Below are 25,643 nucleotides of genomic sequence, written 5' to 3'. Positions count from 1 at the left end.
AAATTTTTTAAATTTTTGGAGATTTCTATTAAAATATGTAAGTTTTTAACAATTTGATTAAAAAATTTATAATATCTATTCAAATTTTAAAATTTTCATTTTGAAAATTTTTGAAAATATTTGTAAATTTTTTAAATTTTTGGAGATTTCTATTAAAATATGTAAGTTTTTAACAATTTGATTAAAAAATTTATAATATCTATTCAAATTTTAAAATTTTCATTTTGAAAATATTTGTAAATTTTTTAAATTTTTTTATAAAAGTTTAAAAATATTATTAATGTTTAATAAATTATTTTACTAAATTAATTTTAGTGATATTTTTTTTATATTTTAATTATTTTTTAAATATTTGATGATATAAATAAAACGAAGTAAATTGAATTCAATAATCTTAATAAGTTCTATTCATTGATAATATACATATATAGTTGCTATACATTTTACATAAGATCAATTTATTAGAATCTTATAATTACAAGTTAATAATTGATTATATTAGAATAAAAAATAATAATATAAAATAATAATATGAAAATATAATATTATGTAAAATTAATATTGATATCATTTGAATTAATAATATTAAGCAAATAAAAATTAAAAAAATAGTAGAATATATTATACTAAACATCAACAACCACCATATTTAATACAATATCCTTATGGTTGATATATAATATCTATGAATATTGATATGATACTTATGAACTATAATGTAATTATAATGATTGTTTTATCTTAATTAATAAATAATTTATTAAATATATATATATATATATATATATAAATATATATTTGTACATTTTTATTAATAAAATTTATTTATGATCGTTGCCGTTTACTATAAATTAAATTGATTATGAAAAGTATAATATCTATTCAATAATTTTGTAATTTTTATAATCAATTTGATAATTGATTGTTTAAATAAGCTAATGCTAAAATTTCAACAAAAATTTTTATTTTTTAAAATAAATTTTCATCATTTTTTTTTGTGAATTTTTATCGATATTGGATACTTTTTGATATTTCTATAGAAATTTTTATATTTTAATTCAATATTGCCATCTATATCAAAATTTTAAATCTTGTATATGATTGAGATTCCAATGGAATACAGATATATGAACAAACCTAACAATTGGGACAATTTTAGTGACATAGTCCAATATTATCCTAACAAAGTGGACCATGGCATAAATAGCAGAGATCTGATCAGAAATCTATTAATAATATCCTGATCAAACTAATTAAATTATGAAGAGTTTAAAAGGATATGGAGTAACTTTTTGTTAATTTTTTATTTTTCCCAAAGAAAGTTTATATTTTAGAATATGCTGTTTAAATCATACTTTTCATGAACGTAAAAAAATATAAATTTCAGTTGAAGAGGAGCTACACTAGATGAGCATAAACCTTTGATAATATCCATAAATAATTTTGTTTTTGAGTAAGAAATAGACATTACCATATGTAAATTGAGATGTATAGTATAATTGGTACTCGATTGCATTTTTCCATCTTTTATTAGAATAAATATGTAGATCTCTTCTTTAAAATTTTAAGGTTGTATGCAATTTAGAGTTTAAATAATTTTAAAATTTTAAAATTATTTAAAAGCTTAAAGGTATTCAATTTAAATTTTAAAGGAGTCTATCCAAATTCAATAATATTCAATTCAAATTTTAATGGATTTTATAAAAGTTTATTAAAATTTAGATGTATTAAATTAGAACTTATTAGAATTTCTTTTGAAATCTAGAGATATTCAAAAAGTTATTGATTTTAAAATATTTTAAAAAATGATAGATTTTAATGGATTTAAAATGATTTTAAAAATGAAATTGTGGAAAAAAACTGTCAATATGAAATCCAGTCTTAATTCTAAAGATTTCATTGGATTCTTATAAATTTTTTATAAAATTTATAGAATTCCATAATAATCCATCAAATTCTTTAAAATTTATATTTTATTTTAAATTTATTAAACTATAAATTGAATGCATTTCCTTAAAATGTATATTCCCACATAAATGACAGTAACAACATATTTGGTTTCTACAATAAGATTTTCATGGAGCCGAATTCTAAATAAAGAAGGGTTTTAAAAGCTAATAAATGTTTTAATTTTATCCATATTTATTTATTTGTTCTTATCTACTTTCATCTATACACAGTTTATTTCAATAAAAACTATAATTTTAAAAAGTTTATATAAAGGGTGGCAATGATGAGACACTTCCTTTATCGATTATCACAAATTTCGATGACAGCAAAATTTGATTAGAAGGTCAAAGTTTCTAAACCGAAATAGAACTTTCATTGATCTCTTCGATAACAAAAAATGCATTTTCTACTAACTATATGTGCACATGTATATGTGTAAGCACGTACACATGCATGTATGTATGCATGTGCATGCTTTAATCTTGAGCAACCTATTCAGTCAAATATCAACTCTAAAAAGTCCTTGTCAAACTTTATCTTATGTTTTATACTTTCTCCATTTTCATCATCTTTCTTTTAATTTTTTTGAAAAATTATTTATTCTTTTTCTCAAGGGTTTTTGTCTTATTTTTTTCATTATCTTCGTTGATCATTTTGGTCCTCCTAGGGTGAGCTTGAATCGCTTTTGGTCCTCTTCGAAAGTGCCCTTGATCATCTTGCTCCTATTTGGGTGGATGGGTGGATTTAATCATCTTCTACAAAAGCCTCTGTTGGTATCAATCCCGAATTGACCCAATGTTCCCCATCAATGTCAAAATCTCGAACACCAACTGGCACCACAATTGGTATAATGCCAAACTTTAGTGACAGCATTAAAAGCATACATGGCACCTCCACTAAAATGGAGACCGATTTGATACCTGGATGAAATTAAATGAAATATCTGCAGTTAGTTACAATATTTAGCATACAAGTTTCAAAGAAAATAATTAAATACCTAGAGTATCCATAAAGAAGTATAAAGGTTCAAATCTAACAATTGAGGCAATAACTCATACCCAGTAATATCCCTTGCTCTCTATGAATTGTATAGAACCAAAATCCAATCTCATAGACTGATTTGCTAAAGGATGCCAAAATCTCCAAAACAGCAAAAAAAGGAAGAATGTGAAAATGTTTTCCATCAAATTCTTTTGCTACTTCCTTGTCAACCTCTGCCAACCTTCCAAAGTGCAGCATCAAATTCATCCACCAGTAATCTAACAAGTACAAAACATGTAGCAGAGAACAAACTACACATCATAGATGCAACAAATCAAACAAAACATCAACATGATCAACATTCAACAATGCTTTGGAATGCCAATAACCAAAAATTAATAAAAATAAATAAATAACAAACAGTAGAAGAATAAGAAAAAGCATATCATTACACAACACAACTACGGTAATAAAAAGATAAGCAATGGCACCAGGCAACTAAGTACAGCAAAGACATACATTAAATAAGTATCACATGCAACTACATAAAGCAATAAATTAAATAACTATCACATGCAAAACCGTGACTAATGAACAGTCGAAGTTTTACCCTTGTTTTGCAAGAGCTCATTTGTTAAATCTATGGAGAAACCACAAACATTACTTAAATTTATAGCATCTAGCTACAATTTTTAGAGCTGTCAAGGAAAAGATTCATACAAATCTAAAAGACCCAAGTATCCATGCAAAACAACGTACACCTAAATGCAGATAAAAAAATTGCCACTACAGTATGCATCATATTTGCAATACCAAATGTAAATTATCAAACACGCAGGAACCTTAAAGGCAACAGATTTTGCATCATAATTAGATGCATAACCATAAGCAACTAACCATCATTACTTAATCAATTTTTCATACCAACCACAAATTTCCAATAAATGGACAAAATTATTCTAAATTTTATAAAATGTTTTAGAGCCTTTAGCAAATATGTTGAAACATTCCTTACATAATTGCCAATGAAGAGTTCACGTTAATATTTAATTTCATTTCTGCCTTGTCATTTTCCAAATAGACCTTTCAACAAAATAACTAACAAATCTTGGGTTCTTATTCAACACATATTCTGCTCGTTAGCCTAAAGCCACTTAAAAAAATGATTACATAACCTCCTGCACCTTGATGTCAATGGAATAGGGTAAGCCGTAAGTCTCAATAGCTCCAAAATTGTCCATGACCCTCCAAATAGAAGTTTGAAACATCCATCTTTCAGAATAACTATTCAAAGGGCAACCTTTTCTTTTATGGAGTTGGGGAACAGTATTACAAACCTCAACTTTAACCAGTTCAGCCATCAAGCTCAATAGGAAAAAAGGAACTCTTGTCCTAATAAAGTTAAAATTACTTTTACATATATATATATATATATATATATATATAATGAACAACAGACAACGAACAACAAAAACCAAATGCAACCCCTAAATCATCATATGAGACGCTTTTGATGAGGGAGAGATAAGAGATACGAGAATCTAAACCTTTTGCTCGTTGTCTTCTCTCCTGAGATAGAAGAAAAACTCCGTGTAAAGTGAACAGCAGACCCAATTCCAAAAACTCCAACGGTTTCATTCACATATAATCACGATTTTCTGTTTCCTTCGACATAAAAACAGAGGGAAAACCTCACAAGACTCTGACTGACAGGCAAACCAATCCAAAGCTTTCGCACTGGAAGGCACAGCGACCTTTAGAAATCCTCATAGAATCACATATGAAATGAAAACCAAACAAAACGACATAGTATCAAAACAACAAAGTGAAAAGACATGGTATGTGAAATGAAAATCACATATGGAATTTTCCAGTACCTGAAATTGAAAGAACCCATTGGAGGTAGAAGGAGGATTCAGCTTCAACTTCCCCACAACATCTTTGATACTCTCTAATCCCTTCTCAATCGTCAATGCCGGGGGTAGAGTATGTGTAATGCAAGTCTCCACCACAAAATCCCCGTCCTCCATTCCCGAATCCTTGATGATTTCCATTATCAGACTGTCAAATCGCACACCGAACACTACCTAAAACAAAAATTACAAAAGCATAAGGAAAAAAATTACAGAAATAGCAAAAACAAAAAAACATAACCCTAATTTCGATTCTCACTTATCCCAAAAGCAATCAAAAAAAAAAAAAAAAAAAACATCCCACAAATGTTTCAAATAAACCTTTGAAACCACTCAAATCGAAAAGTCAAAGGAAAAATGAAGCAAACAGACCAGACATTTTATCAGAGAGGCCAAGTGAAACAGCAAGCTTACGCATCTGCTTTCGCCATGCAGTACCACCCTTGAGCTTCGTATATAAATCCACGTCCTCCTTCTTCACAATACCCTAATTTCGAATTCCAAACCATCAATTTCTTTCTTTGTATGGAATTTTGGTGACCGGAGAAACAAAACGGGGCTGTTTGGCAGAACGGCAACTAGGTGAAGAAAGCTTGATGGATGAATGAGAAGAGATGAGCCAGTTTTAGGGAAGCGTGATGAAGGAGAAGAGAACAGTCGGGTGAAGAAAAGAAAGAAATAACATAAAATAAAAAAAAAGTAAAAATATTTAATTTGGATATAAAGGTATTTTGGGATTATTAAAAATTGAAAGGGTAGAAAAAAAAAAAGATAGCAAATGAAGGGGTAAAAATCGTGAAACTCATCCCTATGGGGGCATTGGGCCAAATTCCCCATTCAAACAAACTCTAGATAGACCTCGGATCCAAGGGTCCAATTTAAACGGACTCTAAATTTAGATGAAGTTGGGATCAATTCGGGTAGATCCTTGACATGTGTACACATATATATATATATATATATATATATATATATATATATATATATATATATATATATATATATATATATATATATATATATATATTGTTTTCTACTTTTTGTTGGTTCTTTTTTATTTTGTATTTTGAAACCTATTTATAAAACAATGGCCAGCCAAACCACTCGAAAGACTTTCGAAAAACAATTCTAGCTTTAAACAATTGTTCTTCGAAAAAAAAATAAAATGTAGCTTTAGACAAATGCAAAAAACAGTTTTAAAGCCTTGGACAAACGGGCCTAATAAGGCGCACATCTATAGCTTGTTGAGCTGGGCCACGGAGAATATATCCGCCCATTAGTATGCATGAGCTGACCCAACATGTTAAGCCAGATAATCAACTACAGGACCCAAATGCTAACGCCGTCGTATTGGCTCTCGTCCTCGCCTACTGCTATAGACCAAAAAGGAAGAGAGCGGAATCCATGTCCGATATTTTGCATTTTGAAACAAAATCTTTGTGCAACTAAAAATTTCGAGCTCAGTAATGGAGAACTCAAAAGTCCAAGAGGTAAATTTTTTATTTTTATTTTTTATATTTTTTTCTCTCATTGTTTTGTATTTTTAGTTTAGATAAATTCTTCACTGTATTTTTTCCCTTTTTTTTTTTTTTTTTTTTTTTGGAATTTTGGATGGTGATTTGGTGGTGGTGGCGCAGATAATAGAGAAGCAGGTGCTGACGGTGGCGAAGGTGGTGGAGGAGAAGCTTGACGATGAGATCGCCGCCATGGATCGGCTCGATATCGACGATCTGGAGGTTCTCAGGGAGCGGAGGCTCCAGCAGATGAAGAAAATGGCGGAGAAGCGTAGCCGATGGATCTCCCTCGGCCATGGTGAGTACTCGGAGATTCCATCCGAGAAAGATTTCTTCTCTGTCGTCAAGGCCAGTGACCGTGTTGTCTGCCATTTCTACCGCGATAATTGGCCCTGCAAGGTATTTTTTGCTCTTGTCTTTTCCAATCTATGTTTTTTGGTCAATGCTGTTGGTTTTTTGGGATTTCCTGTGATTTTTATTTTTATCTTTATTTTTATTTATTTTTATTTTATTTTTTATTTTTTTAATGTTTGTGGTGTTAATGGAAATAAAATTTTAGTTAATTATTAAGGCATGGGAATCAAAAAGTTGAAATTGAAGCTAACCCAACTTTTCAATTATCTGTTGTAGAATTTTGGATTTTGAATTCTAATGCTATCGTTCGCTTGCAAAAGCAATTTGGGAATTTTGTTTGGCATAGTGGGCAAGGAATGGTGTATTTTCTTCTTCGCTTTATTAAAGGGAAAAATGGGAGTCTGAAATCGTGGAATGCTCGATTATCCAGGAGATAGAAAGTCAGTAGCTTCTGAATTTGTTTGGGTGCGAAGAGCCCAAAGAAATATTATATGGTGTGGTTTAGCAGGAATGACTCTTCAGTAATTTACTTTTGCTGTCGTTTTTTGTACTACAGTTTAATTGGCATAAAGCAAATATTTATATGCTAATGGTGATTAATAGGAATGCAATTCACATAATTTAATGGTGTGGTTTTGCTAAGAGAAGGAGAAGTGTATAATTATAAGAGGATTAAAAAAAAAAAGTGACAATTCCCTTTTCTAGCGTTGCCCAGTTACTAGGAGTATGGAAGAAATATAAAGATTCCTCTTTTTGTTTCCTCTTCAGAATTTACGAAGATAAAACAGAATTGATCAATCAAGGGCTTCAACTGATATTTGTGTGCTGATTTCCGCTGAATTACATTGTTTTAACTACTATGGGTTTCGTTACATTGGTTCCTTGCTTGTTACTTGGTTATAAGTTTGTATTATTTGTTTCTTTTCTCTTGTCCAACAGTAGTTAGAGTTTATGTTCTCAGTTACTATGATAGCACATTTCACAAGCCTATGTTTGCGGACAGCATGAACTATCTCAATTTTTTAATTGCTTATGTCTGATTTTATCACTATTAACATGTAAGCATTCTGTCATGTTGAAAATATTTTCAAATCTTTATTCATCTTCTTGGAATCTGGCCTGCTAAAGTTCCTTGGCAGCTGTCTCTAGAAATTTAGAGATTTGCGAATTGTTATACTGTCAAATAACTTCCAGTCTTTTTATCTTTTTAGTTTAATTCTCAATTAATGAGAATGGGAGAAACAATCCATATTTACACTTCACTTGCAGGTAGTGGACAAGCATCTAAATATATTGGCTAAGCGGCACCTAGAAACACGTTTTGTAAAGATCCATGCTGAGAAAAGTCCATTTTTAGCAGAGAAACTAAAGATCGTTGTTCTACCAACCCTTGCGCTTATAAAGAATGCCAAAGTGGATGATTATGTGGTATGTTATATGGAAGTTTCTAATTTACAGACTTATTTGGGGTGAAACTATTATCTTTCAAAGCTAGTGTATTTAACGCATACAATCTGCTTTATGGCTATTAGGTGGGCTTTGATCAACTTGGTGGGACAGATGAGTTCAGCACAGAGGAGTTGGAGGAGAGGTTGGCTAAAGCGCAGGTCATCATTTTTGAGGGTGAATCATCCTCCCTATCGAAGTCTAGTGTGCATGCCAGGAGTGTGCGACAAAGCGCAAAGTCAGATTCATCAGACTCAGAGTAAAACTGCATTATAAATTGTAGCAAATATTTTTGGCTTGGTGATGGAGAGTGGATTCCTTTCCATCATCTTTCATCATATGTTGAGGAAGTAGAGGCGTATCCACCTGCTATCATTTAGTGGTCTAGTTTGTGCTTTAGTAAAATTTCAGATGCATTGTTGTCTACATGGTAATACCATTCAAATCATTGCCTTGATGGTATTTAGATGGTACAACTTTTGTATTCAAATGGTTTTGCAAGCTTCCAAGGATATAAAAATCCCTAATTAGTTATAGAAATTTGGAAATTATCTTCCCTAATTTGTTATAGAAATTTGGAAATCATCTTGTGGCTCATCAATTTATTGTTTGATCTGTTTATCTGACTTCAGCAACTAAATTATGTCTCCCACTTTGAATTTGTTTGTGGCTAATATTGTAAAGCAACTGAACAAATTTGAAAGATTGTACATATCAACCAAACTAGTTTGAAAATTTATTCAATTTTGATAAGGCATCAAGTTCTCACAACAACTAACCTGAAACTTATTTTATAACAAGAACGGTAGGACAACATAACAGGACAATAGGACAACATAACAGGAACAATAGGACAACATTCACAGTACTATTAGCTTGCTCTAAGTTAACAAGCTAAATTTCCTAAGCAACAACAAACAGACAAGAAAACATTAACCTAACTAGAAAACAATGTCAAATTAATGTATATATGATACTTCGCGACATGTACTACTCATACACGCTGATGCTTGGAAGCACGAGCTTGTTGCAGAACCCTTTTCCCATGTGGATGGCTGTGCAGAGATTTCTCATGCATTAGAATGAGTCTAACAAGATCACTGTGAGTACGACCCTGTTTGGAAGAGAGGAAAAAAAGAAAAAGAATAAGGGTTAGCTAACAAATTTTTATGAATGTTTTCGAGTAGAACATAATGATAAATCTTACCATTGATACTTCTAAAGCAGACTGAGCAACATAATTCCCATATGGGTCTTGAAGAACATCAAGAAAATGTGGACTATTAATGATCTCATCAACAATTATAGAAGTATATTGCTCTGTTTTACTCTCTTTCAGGCACTTTTCCACCACATTGCTGCCATGCTTGTTCATAGACAGACTCACATATTTCCCTCTGAGCTGTGTCAGTATGTCAGGCAATGTCCCTGGTGCTATTATAAGCTGCACAACATAGTTCCTGCAAAATAATAATAATAAAAAAAAATAGTTGATTCTACTAAATAAACAAATCTAAAAAACAGAGAAAAATGGCTTTTTCTTTTCTTTTTTATCTTTTTCTTTGCAATTTTCAAATAGCCAAAGCTTTCATGCATGTATACAAAGAGTAAGTTTAATGGTGGATAAAAATAATATTATTCGAGTGTCAAAAAGTAGAAAAAGGATGAGAAAGATACCCATAAGGATGTTCTGAGAGGATTTGTGCATTTGATATAATTTCGGCCAAAAGTCTCTTCTTAGCTTCTCCTGTCTGTGGAGCATGATGAGCTGCACAGGCATAAGATACACAAGTTTGTAATATACAACACCCACTTTTATCTGTTGCTATCTCCAGGCAATTTGCTGCTACTTCATCCAAAAGAGGCTGCAATAGAAAAAAAAAAAAAAAAAAAAAAAAAAAAAGACAATAATAATAACGAGAATTTGATTATCATTTATTATTCATTGTTTCTATTTTATCAATTTCTAATTTACTAGTTCGCTCACTATTTTGGTGCTTCCGTAAATTCGTAGGCATAGAATCAAATTAATATCCTAACCATTTAAATTGCTACTAAGCTCTACTTACTTTGAGCATATCAGTTTATGATCAACAGTAGAACATCAATCACAAAACTCAAGATGTGGAGCAGCATATATACCTTATTAACTTCTGGAGATAATTCTGCAAAGCATTTTTGAATGACATGGTTACCATTGGAGCTTTTGGTCAAGGCAACAGTGATACGACTCACAGCCGACATAGCCAAGAACTGTTGCTCTGGGACTTTCAGATAGCCTAGCAGTTTCTGCACAACCCTAGTTCTGCAAACACATATAACAAAGAACTAAAAAATCTCCATGGCATTATCATATAAATTAGTCATATATATATGTATATTATATGACAAATATACCCATGTTCATCAATGCAGACTTCCTTGAATCTTTGCTCATTGCTGATGACTGAGACAAGGATTTCAGACAGTTGATTCGCATTGACAACTTCAATCAGCTTCTGAATAAGATAATTACCAAACTGCTGAACCATCAGATCATGCAAATTATCCTTCACCTCGGAGAAAATCATGTTGATCTCCTCAGGCTTGTCTTTAACAAGCCTGGTTTGCAAGAAACGGCAACCCTCTTGATCTTTAGCCACATAAAACATTCTCCCCCTCACTTGTTCAAGCGAAGAGTAAGCCATATTCTGACGAGAAGAAGAAGAAGACCGAGGGTGAAAACACCTATGATTGTTATACATGCTCTTCCAATCTTCAGACAATCCTGATCCAAACCCATTATTAGAAGAAGAAATTTCCCTAGTACGATATTGTAAACCACCACCACTACCACTAATACCAGACCCAACAACAAGTCCATGATCATAATCATTATTATTAACCATAGAAGAAGGCCTTGTTTGGTACAACCCAGTAGTAGTAATTCTTCCATTATCTAGTCGAGATCGACTTCTGTAGTGATTTAAACCAGCAGGAAAATAGAGAGATTCATAGCCTGCTGTTGTCAATGGGATTCCACCATTATAATAAGGCAATTGAAGTCCCATCGAAGCATATTGAATTCTCAATCGGTACAGTGCCTCGGGAGATAAATCAGTACTATTAGTACTAGTGGAAGAATTACCAAAATAGTCATAAGCAGCACCAGCTGCTGGGTTACTGTTGTTGGTCAATCCACGAATATTATTGAGAAACTGATAATCAGCCGGTTGAAATTGAAACTGAGATTGACGATGAGTGGATAAGGTAAGCCTGGACATAGCAGATTCAAGATCAGTCTCATGGTGCAAACCTAACCCATTGTTACTACTCCTCATTATTTGTTGTTGATACTGCTGGAGAAGATTCGGATCAATCACATTGTTGTTGTTGTTGTTGTTCCGGAGAGAAAATATATCAAACATATCAATCTGATTGTTTCTTGAAGAAGCTGTTGTTGGGTATTGACAGAAACGACTTTGGGGTGGTCTAGGGTTTTGGAAACTAGGGTTGTTTTCCAACATGGGATGGTTGTTTCCAACAGCATACTGTGAAGCTTGGATTTCCGGCGAGAGAGAAACAGCGCCACTGCCACCGCCGCCATTGCCGGCAGAGAAGTTGTTGATCACCGGAATATTGATAATGCTGCCTGAAGAAGAAGAAGAAGAAGAAGGGTAGAAGGGGCTTTCTTCCATATGCCAATTGACGTTGTAATCGTTTTCTATCATCTTCTTGATCAAAAAGAAAGAAAAGAAAGAAAAAGGGTTTTTCTTCTTTTTCTGAAGGAGAAGTGGGATGGGTTTGAAAAAGGGGTTTAGCGAGTTGATTGGAAATTATATAAATAAGGAATCCATATGGAGGAAAAAGAGAGAGTTTCTCGGTGGGAAACTATAAAGGTCTTATAGAGTAACGGAGGAGAGTGTTTTCCTTTTTTTCTTTTTTGTGTTTTAGTTTTTCAATCTCTATTAATTTATTGAGAAATTACATTTATAGAGTTAGAGTTGGAAACAAAACCAGTGTTTTGTTGTACAAGGAATTATGTTTGGATTCAACAACACCACAAAGTTTTAGGGTTTTGGGGAGAAAGAGAGAGAGAGAGAGAGAGCGTGTCTCTGTGTGTATTTCCTGCATGAAATATTATGCACCAAATAGATGATATTATTAAACCCAAAAAACAAAACATAGAAGATATTATTCTTTTCCCACTCTCATTCTAAACGCGTGTAATACAATCACTCGTATTTTTTAGGCTTTTGGAGAAGGAAAAAAAAAAAAAAAGAAAAAAAAAAAAGGAAAAAAAGAGAGGAAATATTGGGAAGTTTGGAAACTTTCTTTATTTAGTTGTTCTGCAAATTTGATTAGTATTTACTGGGGAAATTCTTCTGTTTTTCTTGTTGGTGTTATGTCTTACCCAAGAAACAAAAAAAAGGGGTTGAAATTTCAACATTAATAAGTTTTTGGAAAGAAAAAAGATAATAAAGAGCTTTCCAAAATTGATCACTTTTTAATTGTGAAACAAAAAAGAATAAGTTAGTGATATTAATTACCTTCCTCGAAAATATTCTTTATTTTTATTATATTAACAAAACGTTCTTTAAAATTTTTGTTAATAAGTATTCGTGTTTCAATATTTATTTTTCAGAATAACTGTTTTTTTTTATTTTGAATACAATAGAATGTAATATTGTTTTGATGAGACCTTTTATCGTTAAGATAAATATCTTGTATTTTTGTTGATAGATACTGTTTATCTTCTTTATTATCATAATTATATTAAAAAAAAAAACCTACCATTAAAATGATAATCATCATTTGTTATTATTTCTATCTAATATTAAAATTATTAATAATAACTTAACGATTTTTTTATGTCCAAAAACGGTAGGATGAAAATTTAAAAATATATATCACATTATCAAAAGTTCAAAGAAATATACCCCATATATATATATACTTTTTTTTTTTTTCAGTTTTTCAACTTCTCCTCTCACCACCTTTCTATTTCAAGAAAAGCTCAAATATCTGAATTCATTTTTAAAAAAAAAAAAATGAAAAAATAGTGTTTAATATAAATTTTTTTTTTCTAATTATTGAACAAATGGAAAATGTTTTTTATTTTTTTTTTATTTTTTTGAGTGAGGTGTAGTTTTATGGTTTTTACAAATGGCCTCTATTGTAGGTGATTAAGAAATATGGAGAAGAATTTCATTTGTATGAGCTTCGATACAAATTCCTTATCAAAGTTTGAACCGAACCTTACATGGAAGATCGCATTAGAGATTGAGAAATATGGAGAAAATTTCATTTGTATCAGCTTCCACAAGAATTGGCCATCTAATTATTATTATTATTATTATTATTATCCTACTAATCTTAATTAATTAATAACTTTTTTTTTACGTACTTTAATTAATTAAATTTGATGATCAATTTAATTATATTTTTAAACTAAATTATATATAGCCTTAAATGTATTTGACTTCAACTCAAAACCTTTTCCATTTTTGTATCCTAAACTAGTTTAAGGAAGAAAAACCTTTTTTGAGAGAAAATCGAAAAAACAGTTCCATTAAACAATCCCCTCTCAATGCTTAATGAATAAAAGATAAACCTACTACCATTTAGTCATCATTAAACCAAATATAAAGGATGCTATTATAATAAAACTATCCTAGCTTTTTCATATAAACTTCAAAAAGCTTTCACGACTTGTCTGTAGGCAGTGAAAAAAAAAAAATTTAAAAACAATTTATCGTCTTATTGGCTCAATCTGTTTAGGAGTCTAATATCACGTTCCATGCAAAAGAGGTGAAAACCTTGAGATTTGGCTAAAAGGTTCTACACTCTCCATGAAGATTCAAGAGAAGCCCGGAAGATTTTAGAAGATTCAAGAAAAACTTAGACTAATATAGATGAGAATCTCTCTAGAATAATCCTTGTAAATATCTAGTAGAATACTCTAGAACCTCATTTAGATGTATGCCATGTGTACATATCTAGAACATTGTATTCTTGTGATACGTACCACGCCCTCTATATAAAGGGTTGGACTCTCATTTGTAACATATCCAAATATTCTAGCAATACAAGTATTCTCCACATTCTCTCAAACTCTCCTACTTCCTACTCTACTACTTTTAGCTTCCACATTGTGATATAAGTGCCGCACGGGAGCGTTGAAAAGTTAGGTCTGTGACAGTTGGTATCAGAGCCAATTGCTACTCAAGCATACCATTGGCGTAATGTGGAAGTAGGCAAGATGGCTAGTTCGGAGGTTACCATCAATGTGGAGGGAGCTACTGAAGTGCGAGGTCGTGAAGAGCAACGCAACCCCAATGCAGGGAGGCAGAGGCATAAGTCCAAGTCCAAGGATGTGATGACAGGCGTAGAGTTACGCCTGAAGGAGCATGTCGCCTAGATGGGCTAGAGTCGGAGGACATCGCCTTCAATCAAGCCGTAAAAGGGTTACTCAATGGGTTGGATGATACCTTAAGGAGAGAGCTCCGCTCAACACACGACCAATGTATGGGGGAGGTACCAGACCTTCGTGCAATGTTGGAGAGAGAATTGGATGCTATCTGCACACAAATGGAGGAAATGCGGGGTGATTGGACTCTTTGCAAGAGGACGGTGGCATCGGGAACAACCACCATACGCGAAGGGCCACAAATCGATGTGCCAAAGCCCAAGTCCTACTCTGGGGCAAAGAATGCGAGGGAGCTAGAGAATTTCCTTTGGGGCTTGGAGCAATACTTTGAAGCGATGGACATTGTGGACGATTCTTCAAATATTAGAACTGCCACTCTCTACCTTAATGACACGGCCATGTTATGGTGGAGGAGGAGGCATAGTGACATAGAGCAAAGGTACATGCACTTTCCATACCTTTGATGACTTTAAAAAGGATCTAAAAAGGCAATTTTATCTGGAGAATGCCGAAGATGAGGCAAGGAGTCACCTTCGACGACTCAAGCAAGTGGGCCATATCCGGGAATACATCAAGGAGTTCACCAACTTAGTGTTGGAGATCCCGGACCTATCGGATAAAGACTCCCTTTTCTACTTCATGGATGGACTACAACCTTGGGCAAAGATGGAGTTGAAGATGTGTGGAGTACAAGATCTAGCTAGTACCATCGCAAATGCCAAAAGCTTTATTGACTACACCATTCAAAGGGACTCCTCGAAGCCAATGGAGAAGAAGACCAACTATGGAAAAGGTGGGAGAGAATCAAGCAAGACCAAAGAAAACAAAAGAAAGGAAGGTGCACACAAACCTCAAAGCTCAAAATGGAAGCCGCCGAGAGAAGGTAAGGACACTTCCAAACCTAAGAACTCTTGTTTCTTGTGTGATGGTCCACATTGGGTTAGAGATTTCCCAAAGAGGAAGGCCTTGAATGCCATGACCACTCAATATGAGGAGAGACAAGAGGAAGAAGCCAACATGGACTCCTTGCAAGTGTTGAATGCCACCAAGGCCGCTCCTAAGGATTCAAAGAAAGGTGGCCTAATGTTTGAAGAAGCAAAGATCAATGGAGTGCTCACCAAAGCGTTGGTGGACACGGGGGCTACACACAACTTCTTATCGGTAGAAGAGGCACAACGACTTGGGGTCAAGGCCTTGAAAGAGGGTGGATCAATGAAGGCGGTAAACTCGACTGCGAAGCCCATCCATGGGGTTGCTAGAGGTGTACAAGCCACCATTGGAGAATAGGTGGGCCAACTAAACCTATTGGTAGTTCCCATGGATGACTTCAAGGTTGTTCTAGGCATGGAGTTCCTAGACCAAGTGAAGGCCTTCCCACTTCCATTTGCAAACTCTCTGTGCATCATGGATGGAGGGATGACTTGCATGGTGCCTACGGAAAGGACTAGTAAGATGGAGGTCAAAGCTTTGTCGGCCATGCAATTTAAAAAGGACATTAAGAAGAAGGAGCAAAGCTATCTAGCTGTTATTCAAGAGCTTGATGGCCATAAGGATGTCCCAATATCTTCCAAAATACAAGAGGGGCTAAAGGAGTTTAAGGGCGTGATGCCTAAGGAGCTGCCCAAGAAACTACCACTTAGGAGGGAGGTGGATCACAAGATCGAGCTGGAACCGAGGTCCAAACCACCCGCCATGAGCCCCTATCGCATGGTACCGCCAAAATTGGAAGAGCTTAGAAGGCAACTCAAAGACCTTGTCGATGCGGGTTACATAAGACCTTCGAAAGCTCCATATGGTGCACCGGTATTATTCCAAAAGAAGAAGGATGGGTCGTTGCGGATGTGTATCAACTATCAAGCATTAAACAAGATCACCATCGAGAACAAGTACCCCATCCCTCTCATTACGGATCTCTTCGATCAACTTGGCAAGGCCAAGTACTTCACCAAGCTTGACCTTCGCTCCGGGTACTATCAAGTGCGCATAGCCAAAGGTGATGAGGCCAAGACCACATGCATTACGAGGTATGGTTCCTATGAATTTCTAGTGATGCCTTTTGGTTTGACAAATGCTCCTGCAACGTTTTGCACCTTGATGAATAAGCTATTCCACCCATATCTTGATCGCTTCGTAGTAGTATACCTAAATGATATTGTCATATATAGCAACACTATGGAAGAACACTTACAACACCTTAGACAAGTCTTCCAAGTGCTACGAGACAACGAGTTATATATCAAGCTAGAGAAGTGCTCATTCGCACAAGAAGAAGTTATGTTCTTGAGGTACAAGATCAAGGATGGGAAACTTATGATGGATGAAGCAAAGGTGTAAGCTATACAAGAGTGGGAACCACCAACCAAAGTACATGAATTAAGATCCTTCTTAAGCCTTGTCAACTACTACCGATGGTTTATCAAAGGATACTCGGTGATGGCTACTCCATTGACCAACATGTTGAAGAAAAACCAAGCTTGGAGTTGAACGGAGAAGTGCCAACAAGCTTTTGAAGATCTAAAAAAAGCAATCATGGAGGAACTGGTGTTGTGCTTGCCCGACCACTCTAGGCCATTCGAGGTGCATACGGATGCATCGGATTATGCCATAGGTGGGTTGCTAATGCAATATGGGCACCCAATTGCATTCGAAAGTAGACAGCTCAATGACACGGAGCGGCGTTATACAGTGTAAGAAAAGGAGATGACGACAGTCGTCCATTGCCTGCGCATGTGGAGGCATTACCTTTTAGGGAGCTCCTTACCATTATGACGGATAACATCGCCACCAGTTACTTCCAAATCCAAAAGAAGCTCACCCCCAAGCAAGCTCGATGGCAAGACTTCTTGGTGGAGTTCCATTACAAGATGGAGTACAAGTCGGGAAAGGGGAATGTGGTGGCGGACACACTTAGTAGGAAGGCCGAACTTGCATCCATAAGTCGGCTTGAGTGCACCTTGTTGGATCGCATCAAGGAAGGACTCCCACAAGACCTCATGGCAAAGAACATCATGGCCTTAGTCAACAAGGGAAAGACTAGGTGGTTTTGGGTAAGAGACGACTTGCTTTACACTACGGGGGACCGCATATTCGTGCCAAAGAAGGATAACCTAAGAAAGGAATTGACCAAGGAGTGCCATGACACCAAGTGGGTTGGCCACCTTGGCACTCGACGCACCCTAGCCTTAATAGGAGCCACATATTATTGGCCCCATATGAAGGATGATGTGGAGGTCTATGTGAAGACATATCTTGTGTGCCAACAAGACAAGATAGAGCAAAAGCAACAAGGAGGGTTGCTAGATCCGTTGCCCATTTCGAATGGACCATGGGAGAACGTTTCGATGGATTTCATCACTTGTTTACCTAAATGGGAAGGATATGGTAGCATTATCGTCGTGGTGGATCGATTTAACAAGTATGCTACCTTTATCCCTGCACCTACGGATTACACAGCAAAAGAGACGGCCCAACTATTTCTAAGGCATGTGGTGAAGCTATGGGAAGTACCCAGCGACATAGTGAGTGATCGAGACCCTCGATTCACCGGAAGGTTTTGGACCGAACTCTTCAAACTCCTTGGTTCGGATTTAAACTTCTCCACTAGCTTCCACCCGTAAAGTGATGGGCAAACGGAGCACACTAATGCTTATTGGAGCTCTACTTGAGGCACTATGTGAGTGCCAACCAAAGAGATTGGGCTTAGTTGCTTGATGTGGCTCAATTCTCCTACAACCTACAAAGAAGTGAATCAATTAATAGGAGTCCATTTGAGATCGTGACAGGGAGACAACCTATGACTCCTAATGCCTTAACCTTGAGCTATGGAGGTAAAAGCCCTGCTGCCTACAAATTTGCTAAGTCTTGGGAGGAACAAGCCGATTTGGCTAGAGCGTACTTGGACAAGGCATCCAAGAAGATGAAGAAGTGGACAGACACCAAGAGAAGGCATGTAGCATTCGAAGAAGGGGATTTGGACATGGTGAAGCTACTACCCCAACAATTCAAGTCCCTACGGAAGGTACATAAGGGGTTGGTACGACACTATTAAGGGACCATTTCCTATTGTGAAGAAGGTAGGTAAAGTTTCCTATCAACTACAACTTCCTCCTAAGTTGAAGATTCATCCTGATTTCCATGTGAGTCTCTTGAAACCTTATCCAAGTATTCTAGCGCTACAAGTATTCTCCACATTTTCTCAAACTCTCCTACTTTCTACTCTATCACTCTTAGTTTTCGCATTGTGATAGATTGTGAGCAAGGCTTACTTAGTAAGAGAGGTGCTAAGTACCTCACGGAAGCATTGGAAAAGTTAGGCCCGTGACACTAAGGTAAGAATTGAGAAGGCCCTAATTTTTTTTTAAATAATAACAAATATTCAATTTATATATATATATATATATATAAATATATTATTTTGACATTAAAATATTACTTAGAATACTGTTTTTCTTTTTTCTTTTTTGAAAGAAAGAATTCTGTTTATCACATGTAGAAAGAACAATTTAATGTAAAAGTGTGCATGTTGAATGTGAGAGGATAATGTCAACTTAATTAGCTTGGTTATTTACCATAAGAAAAATTAACTAATTAGAGATATCTGATATAAAAGCTTGATTGATTCCAACACAGGTGTTTTTGAAAAATCGAAATTACTATATATCATAATATATAAATAAATAAATAAATAAATAAATAAAACAAAATAAAAACAAAAACAAAAATACATATAATAGATTTCTTTTGGGGCACCACCTGCCTTACCCCTTAAACCGGCACTAACATGCTCCGCTTTTGTAGTAACTAAGATTAAGCCAATGAAAATAATTATCAACAATAACAAATAATAATAAGTAGTTGAAACTTAAAAACTAACTTACCAAATGTAAGGCATGGTTATGATTCATGAATTTCTATTATAATTATGAACATAATCTTCATGATCATCTCGATCTTCAAGCATCAAAATCCTTGCCCTCAAATTGCTATCCAGGATTCCAGGAATTCTTTTCAAGTGCAGAATACCACCAAAAAGATCTGTTTGGTTGAGACATGGGATCAGGCAAAAGTTCAAATTACTTCATGAAAAATCAATTTTACAAGATTGGTCAACTTAATGCCAACTAAGGCGACTATTATCAAGAAAGTACAAAATAATATAGTATAGAGGCAAAGATGTCTACACTTGGCACAATGTTTTTTTATTCGTGGCAAAAGCAGGACTTGCACAGTTGCAAATAGCCAAGAAGATTCTGAATGAATTATTAGAAATTCAGTGGCATAAGAAGTAAAGTGAAGGGAACTCACACATATCTACGCATATTCGAAGCCTATAATCTACCAACTTAAAATTTAAAATCAGAACCAAACAAAGTACAAACTGAATTACAAGCCTGTTCAGGGTATGTCAATCCACTAAAATTAGCTAAAGCTTTTCCAGGAAAAAGGAATGCATGTATAAATGTAGTTAATGCAGTTTGAACTCATTCATTACAAATTCTATACCATCAATAATGGCGATAGAGATCAGACTACTATGACCAAAAAAAAAAAAAAAAAAACAAAAAAGATGAGCACAGAGAAAGAATACATTTTGAAGGTTTTGGATACAAACAACTAATACCCACATTGACCAAAAAAAAACAAAAAAGAGGAGCACAGAGAAAGAATACATTTTGAAGGTTTTGGATACAAACAACTAATACCCAAATTGACCAAAAAAAAAAAAAAACAAAAAAGAGGAGCGCAGAGAAAGAATACATTTTGAAGGTTTTGGATACAAACAACTAATACCCACATGTAAAACCAAAGGGCTGTCATTTTGTCGGAAATTAGCCCGCTTGCTTCTTCTTCCCAAACAAGTAGAAGATCATAGCCTTACTAATCTCATAATTGTATCACTTCTAGCTCAGTAGCAAGTTCTCTGAGGACTTATTGCCTTCATTTGCATTGTCAATCCTTTCAATGTTTGACATATGCTTTCTATTTGAGGATTTGATGGGCAACCCACAAGAAATTCATGCACAACTCCATCAATGCTGATCCAACTACAACCAGGCTGCTTTACAACCCCTTTTTCCTTCATAATCCACCTTAGCATAGTCACATCAGCCCAGCGATGATCAAATGCCAACGCATTAGCGAACATCACATAGCCAGAAGAACTTTCAGGGTCCACTTGAACTAGCCTTTTGGAAATATCCTTGGCCAACTCTACTTTAGAATGGAGCAGGCAGCCCCCAAGCAGAGCTCCCCATATAAAATTATTTGGGTCGAAAGGCATGGAATTAGCAACCTCATGAGCTTCTTCAACAAGGCCAACTCGTGCAAGGAGGTCAATATAGCAAGCGTAGTGTTCCAGTTTAGGGGAAATGTAAAACCTTGAAGTCATTTCCATAAATATCTGACGTCCTTCCTCTGTCAAACCTGAGTGATTGCACGCACATAAAAGACCAAGGAAAGTTCCAGCATTGGGTTGTAAACCGAACTCTTGCATATTGAAAAACAGCCGCAATGCCTCCCTTCCTTCACTGTTCATTGCCAGTCCCATAATCATGACATTAAATGAAACGACATCTTTGGAGACTATCTGGTTGAAAACCTCCTTTGCCCTCTCGAAATTCCCACATTTAGAATACATGTCGATTAATGCAGTGGCAAGGATTTTGTTTGAACTAATTATGCCATTGCGTCCTTGAGATTCCAAGTACTCATGAACCCACTTACCAAGATCTAAATCACCAATTTGAGCACAAGCTGACAGCACGCTTACCATTGTGACATGGTTAGGCCTATGATTGGGATGTTTAATCATGAGGCGGAACAAACTCAAAGCGTCCATGGGACAGCCATTCTGAGCATATGCACCTACCATGGCATTCCAAGGAAGTACACTTCTTTTTCCCTTATCAGATATTCTATCAAATATTTCCTTGCCATTCTCTACCATTCCCCATTTCCCATACAAATAAACAAGGACAGTATTAACTGAGTCACGACCTAAATTCTGCAAGTCAAGATTGTCGATAAGTTCCAACAGAATAGTCACCCAATTCTCAATTTTAATCATTTCAAGGTTTGAACATGCTGACAAAACACTAACAAGGGTATCATCGGTCGGTTGCAAATTTTTATTAACCATTTTTATGAAAAGCCGCAAAACTTCCTCAATCTCACCTAACTGAGCATAACCAGCAATCAAAGATGTCCAACAAGAAACCATGCTTCTGTCGATCATTTCATCAAACACCCTATGTGCTGAAGCCATGTTTTTAAGACCTTTAGCATACACCATAAGGAGGCCACTACAAACAAAAGAATCATCCAGAAAACCCACTTTTACAACATGGGAATGAACTTGTTTGACACAACCGGCGTCGTTCGAACGAAAACAGGCCTTGAGAAGGAAAGAAAATGTGAAATCATTAGGCGAAAGTGAGAACCGTTTTAGATTTCGGAAAAGGGAAAATGCAAGGGAGGTGTTACCCTCCTCAGCCAAGACCCTGATAATAGCATTGAAGGGAAATATATTGGGAGTTTGGAGCTGATGAAAAACTCTGAGAGCGACGACAGAAGGGTAATGGCCAATGAGACGGGTGGTTATGAGGTTATCTTGGTGTGCACCAGCTTGAAAAATTTGAGCATGGATTTGAAGGACTTGGGAAGGTGGAAGGCGGGCCTGCAGGAGAGCAGACAACTCGGTGGATTTTCTGGGACTTGGATTGGTAAGGAGTGTGTGCATAAAGCGTAGTACGAAGGGACAAGAGTAGGATTTTCCAAGCTTTTGTGGGGAGGGAAAATGTCTAAAGAGTGGGAGCATACTTTGGCAAATTTCTAAATGTAGGAATTTTCATTTTATAAAAGGATCAACATAAACAAACCTATAAACATTCAGAGAAACAGAGGTAATCATAAATTCATAATAGTGGTTCATTCGTCCGATAAGCTTGTGCAATATTTTGGCCAATCGAATACGCCCTTTGTTGTCAGAGCTTATTTCACCAAACCAGGCAGCATTTACAGCAGGTAGATGGATTGGTGAGAACACGATCCTCGTCAATGAAATAGTTCATACAATGAAAAGGAAAAAAGGCGCCACAGGTTTCGTAGGATTCAAATTCTACATGCACAAAGCATATTATCGAATAAATTTGGAAGTTCTCATCAGATTTTGGTTCTTGACTAGAGTGGTTTCTCTCTTTAGTCAATGTTACTCCATTTTGAGAGGGCAGGCATCCATTTTACTATCTCCCTACTTGTACATTCTCTTTGTGGAAATTCTGTCTAGAATGCTCCATAAATTAAAGAGCAAAGGGAAAATTCATGGAATAAAAATTGGCAGTTCAAGCCTACCTATTTCCCATCTCTTTTTCGCAGACGACATTCTGATCTTCTGTACAGCAAATAGAGAGAAAGTCAAAGCAGTGGCCAAGTGCATGCAACAATATTGTGATTGGATCGGACAGCTAGTCAACAAGGTGAAATCTGGCTGCTTCTTTTCAAAGAATGTAACGGGAAGTTTGAAGGCGAGTGTTAAGAATATCCTCAGCATTAAAGAGTTGGCCAACGATGCAAAATATTTGGGAAATCTTCTTTTCATAAGGCAATAGCAAATTGAGGAACCATGAAGAGCTGTGAAACCGTGTGGAAGCGAGACTTCAGGATTGGAAAGCTAAGTTCCTTTTGCAAGCGGGTAGATTAGTTCTGGTCAAGACCGTGGTCTCCTTGATGCCCATTTATACTATGTTTGCGTGCAAGCTTCCTCGAGAATGGTGCAGGAATATTGATAAATTAGCTAGCAGATTTCTTTGGAAATGAGATGTGTCGCATAAGGTGTCCTTCACCCCTGTCTCGTGGAACAAAGTGTGCAGACCTAAAACTGTAGGTGGGTTGGGGATTCGGAAATTAGAAGATGTTAATTTAGCTATGCTCTACAAGCTTGCTTGGTTGTTGGAAAACAGTTTGGACTTACCTTGGGCCAAGGCTCTTAAAGCTAAATACTTCCCCACTACTTGTCTTTTTTTTTTTTTTTTTTTTTTTTTGTTACGCTGTCTCCAAAGACATTCTTGCTCTTGGCAGTGGAAAGGTTTACTAAGCACTAGGCCTATTTTAGCCAAAGGATTATGTTACAGAGTAGGGAAGGGGAATAGCATTGACTATTGGGAGGACCCGTGGGTTCCAAACTGCCCCAACTTTTGGCCTCCACCAAACCCGAATTTACTAACCATGCAATGTGGAATGGTAGAGTTCCTGCTTCTCCCTAATGGTAAATGGAACCTCCCTCTTTTGAATCAGCTTTTTGATAAGGATTCAGTGACTAACATTTCCAAAATTTTTTGGACAAATGGTTCCCTGGAAGACAAATTGATCTGGACTGGAAGCACTTCGGGTAGGTTTCAAGTTAAATCGTTTACAAGTTTCTTTGTCCAGCGGTAGGAAAGAACACAAAGTGGTAGCATTTTCTTTGGTCCAGTAACATCCACGAAAGGCTTAAATTCTTCATGTGGAGGCTCTCTTCACATTGCCTACCCGTGAGATCTGTTCTGATTCATCTCAATTGGAAGTTGGAGAGTCCTAGTTTTCCCCATGAGTGCGCATGTTTAGAGGACAAGGTTCATTTGTTCTTCCACTGTACTATTGCTAGAGCAATTTGGCTAGCTTCCCCTTGGCATATTAAGTGGGAAGATGACCAACATTCTAGCTTGGAAACCTACCTTGGTTGGTTAACAAAACCATTTGGAAAGATTCCAATTCACGAGAGTGACGATTTGAATTTTTTCCTATTTGCGGTGCTAGCTCCTGATACTATTTGGAAAGTCTAGAACAAGGTGGTCATCGAAGGGAAAAGAAGCTTGCTGGAGGAAGAAGTCAGACTTTTATATAGAAGATTTGGAGAATTTTCAAGCAGCAGTCTTCCAACTAGTAACCTGCCAGCTTGCATTGAAGCTTCAGCCTCCTCTTTGTCCCCTCCCCCGAATGGGGTCATAAAATTGAACTCTGATGCATCGGTAGGGAAGGGATTTGCTAGTCTCGGAATTATTGTGAGGAACCATAATGGTAAGAGTCCTAAAAGTTCAAGTGACACAGGAGAAGATAGATATTTCTGAAGCAGCAGAATAGGACAGAATAGGAATGGCAATTTGTCCCGAACGATCTGATATCCGCGGTGCACCTCCCCATCTTCTCAAGAAATCGAGATTGCGGGACGGACTTGAAGCAAAGATTTAAAACTCGAATAGGGGACGGATCGGGGTGGAGGAATAAAAACCTCAGCCGGAATCCGATCCGGTATATATATTTATTTATTTATTATTTTTTATAATTTTATTCATGTAAAATATCAATTTTTTGTTTTTTTTACAAACCCTAACACTAAACTTTCAATTTTGGTGTATTATTTTGTGTATTTTACTGTATTTTCTGTTGAATTTTAGTCATTTTATTTATAAAAGAAATTTTTTTATAGAAATTTTTTGAAAAATTTATATCAATTATAAAAAAAAAAAAAAAAAAAAAAAAGTGGGAAAACCCGTCCTGTCCCATCCTCGATTGGGTAATCCACGTCTTCGCCCCACTTTTAAAGAAACGGAAAAAACCACGAGAACGGGATAAAAAATTCCTTATGGAGACTAAGACGGAATTTTAAAAACCGATCTCGTCCTGTCCTGTCCTGTTGACATTTCTAAAAGAGAAGCTGCAGCATTTTAAAGGCTATGTCTCTGCCTCTTACAGATGGCCATCTCAACATCAGGTGCGAGAGTGATGCCGAAGGCCTTATACAGAGCATTAAAGATCCGAAGAATCATTTTGCTCACTGGTCAGAAATTGGCTCATTTAGCAGCTAGATGGGGCCTCTGAATGACCATCATGGTCATATTTCCCCTTTTTTAATTTCCAATCATTTTTTAATTTCCAATCAGTTTGTAGAAGTGATGATTAATAAAGGTGGCATGCGAACTACATCCTAAATCTGTGGCAACATACCTTCTCTTGTATGTTGCCTCCTTTTGGTTAGTATAACACCCCTTCTGAGCCAAAAAAAAAAAAAATCATAATAGTGGTTCTGAATAATGTTGTTGT

The 25,643-nt window shown here is 35.6% G+C and overlaps 3 protein-coding genes across 3 annotated transcripts; 1 reads left to right on the top strand and 2 right to left on the bottom strand.

The window, feature by feature from the left end:
- Positions 1-6,174: 6,174 nt before the first annotated feature.
- LOC107403980 (thioredoxin domain-containing protein 9 homolog) lies at positions 6,175-8,707 on the top strand. Its single transcript, XM_016010912.4, has 4 exons — positions 6,175-6,334; positions 6,482-6,757; positions 7,982-8,140; positions 8,245-8,707. Exons 1-4 carry the CDS (start codon positions 6,311-6,313, stop codon positions 8,419-8,421), a joined length of 636 nt encoding a protein of 211 aa, XP_015866398.2. The 5' UTR covers positions 6,175-6,310; the 3' UTR covers positions 8,422-8,707.
- Positions 8,708-9,152: 445 nt separating this feature from the next.
- On the bottom strand, positions 9,153-11,868 carry LOC107403977 (putative pumilio homolog 8, chloroplastic). Its single transcript, XM_016010907.4, has 5 exons — positions 10,556-11,868; positions 10,301-10,463; positions 9,836-10,023; positions 9,366-9,618; positions 9,153-9,272 (listed from the first exon to the last, which is right to left on the bottom strand). Exons 1-5 carry the CDS (start codon positions 11,866-11,868, stop codon positions 9,153-9,155), a joined length of 2,037 nt encoding a protein of 678 aa, XP_015866393.4.
- A 7,445-nt stretch (positions 11,869-19,313) lies between these two features.
- LOC107403975 (pentatricopeptide repeat-containing protein At1g08070, chloroplastic) lies at positions 19,314-24,971 on the bottom strand. Its single transcript, XM_060820415.1, has 2 exons — positions 20,362-24,971; positions 19,314-19,601 (listed from the first exon to the last, which is right to left on the bottom strand). The coding sequence occupies exon 1, from the start codon at positions 22,381-22,383 to the stop codon at positions 20,473-20,475; it is 1,911 nt and encodes a 636-aa protein (XP_060676398.1). The 5' UTR covers positions 22,384-24,971; the 3' UTR covers positions 19,314-19,601; positions 20,362-20,472.
- Between the last annotated feature and the right edge of the window lie 672 nt (positions 24,972-25,643).

Source organism: Ziziphus jujuba, chromosome 9 (genome assembly GCF_031755915.1).
Source record: "Ziziphus jujuba cultivar Dongzao chromosome 9, ASM3175591v1".
Classification (NCBI taxonomy): Eukaryota; Viridiplantae; Streptophyta; class Magnoliopsida; order Rosales; family Rhamnaceae; genus Ziziphus; species Ziziphus jujuba.
The sequence above is the reverse complement of the archived record's forward strand: the minus strand, read 5'-3'. Positions and strand labels throughout refer to the sequence as shown.

What these genes read in the sequence shown, in the direction of transcription:
- LOC107403977 (XM_016010907.4), bottom strand. Translation starts at nt 11,868, where the DNA reads ATGATAGAAAACGATTACAACGTCAATTGGCATATGGAAGAAAGCCCC. An exon ending in GTCTGCATTGATGAACATGG is followed by an intron (nt 10,464 to 10,555) that starts GTATATTTGTCA and finishes ATGTGTTTGCAG; the next exon opens with AACTAGGGTTGTGCAGAAAC. An exon ending in CTCTCAGAACATCCTTATGG is followed by an intron (nt 9,619 to 9,835) that starts GTATCTTTCTCA and finishes ATTATTTTGCAG; the next exon opens with GAACTATGTTGTGCAGCTTA.
- LOC107403980 (XM_016010912.4), top strand. Translation starts at nt 6,311, where the DNA reads ATGGAGAACTCAAAAGTCCAAGAG. An exon ending in GCGATAATTGGCCCTGCAAG is followed by an intron (nt 6,758 to 7,981) that starts GTATTTTTTGCT and finishes CTTCACTTGCAG; the next exon opens with GTAGTGGACAAGCATCTAAA. An exon ending in CCAAAGTGGATGATTATGTG is followed by an intron (nt 8,141 to 8,244) that starts GTATGTTATATG and finishes TATGGCTATTAG; the next exon opens with GTGGGCTTTGATCAACTTGG.
- LOC107403975 (XM_060820415.1), bottom strand. Translation starts at nt 22,383, where the DNA reads ATGCTCCCACTCTTTAGACATTTTCCCTCCCCACAAAAGCTTGGAAAA.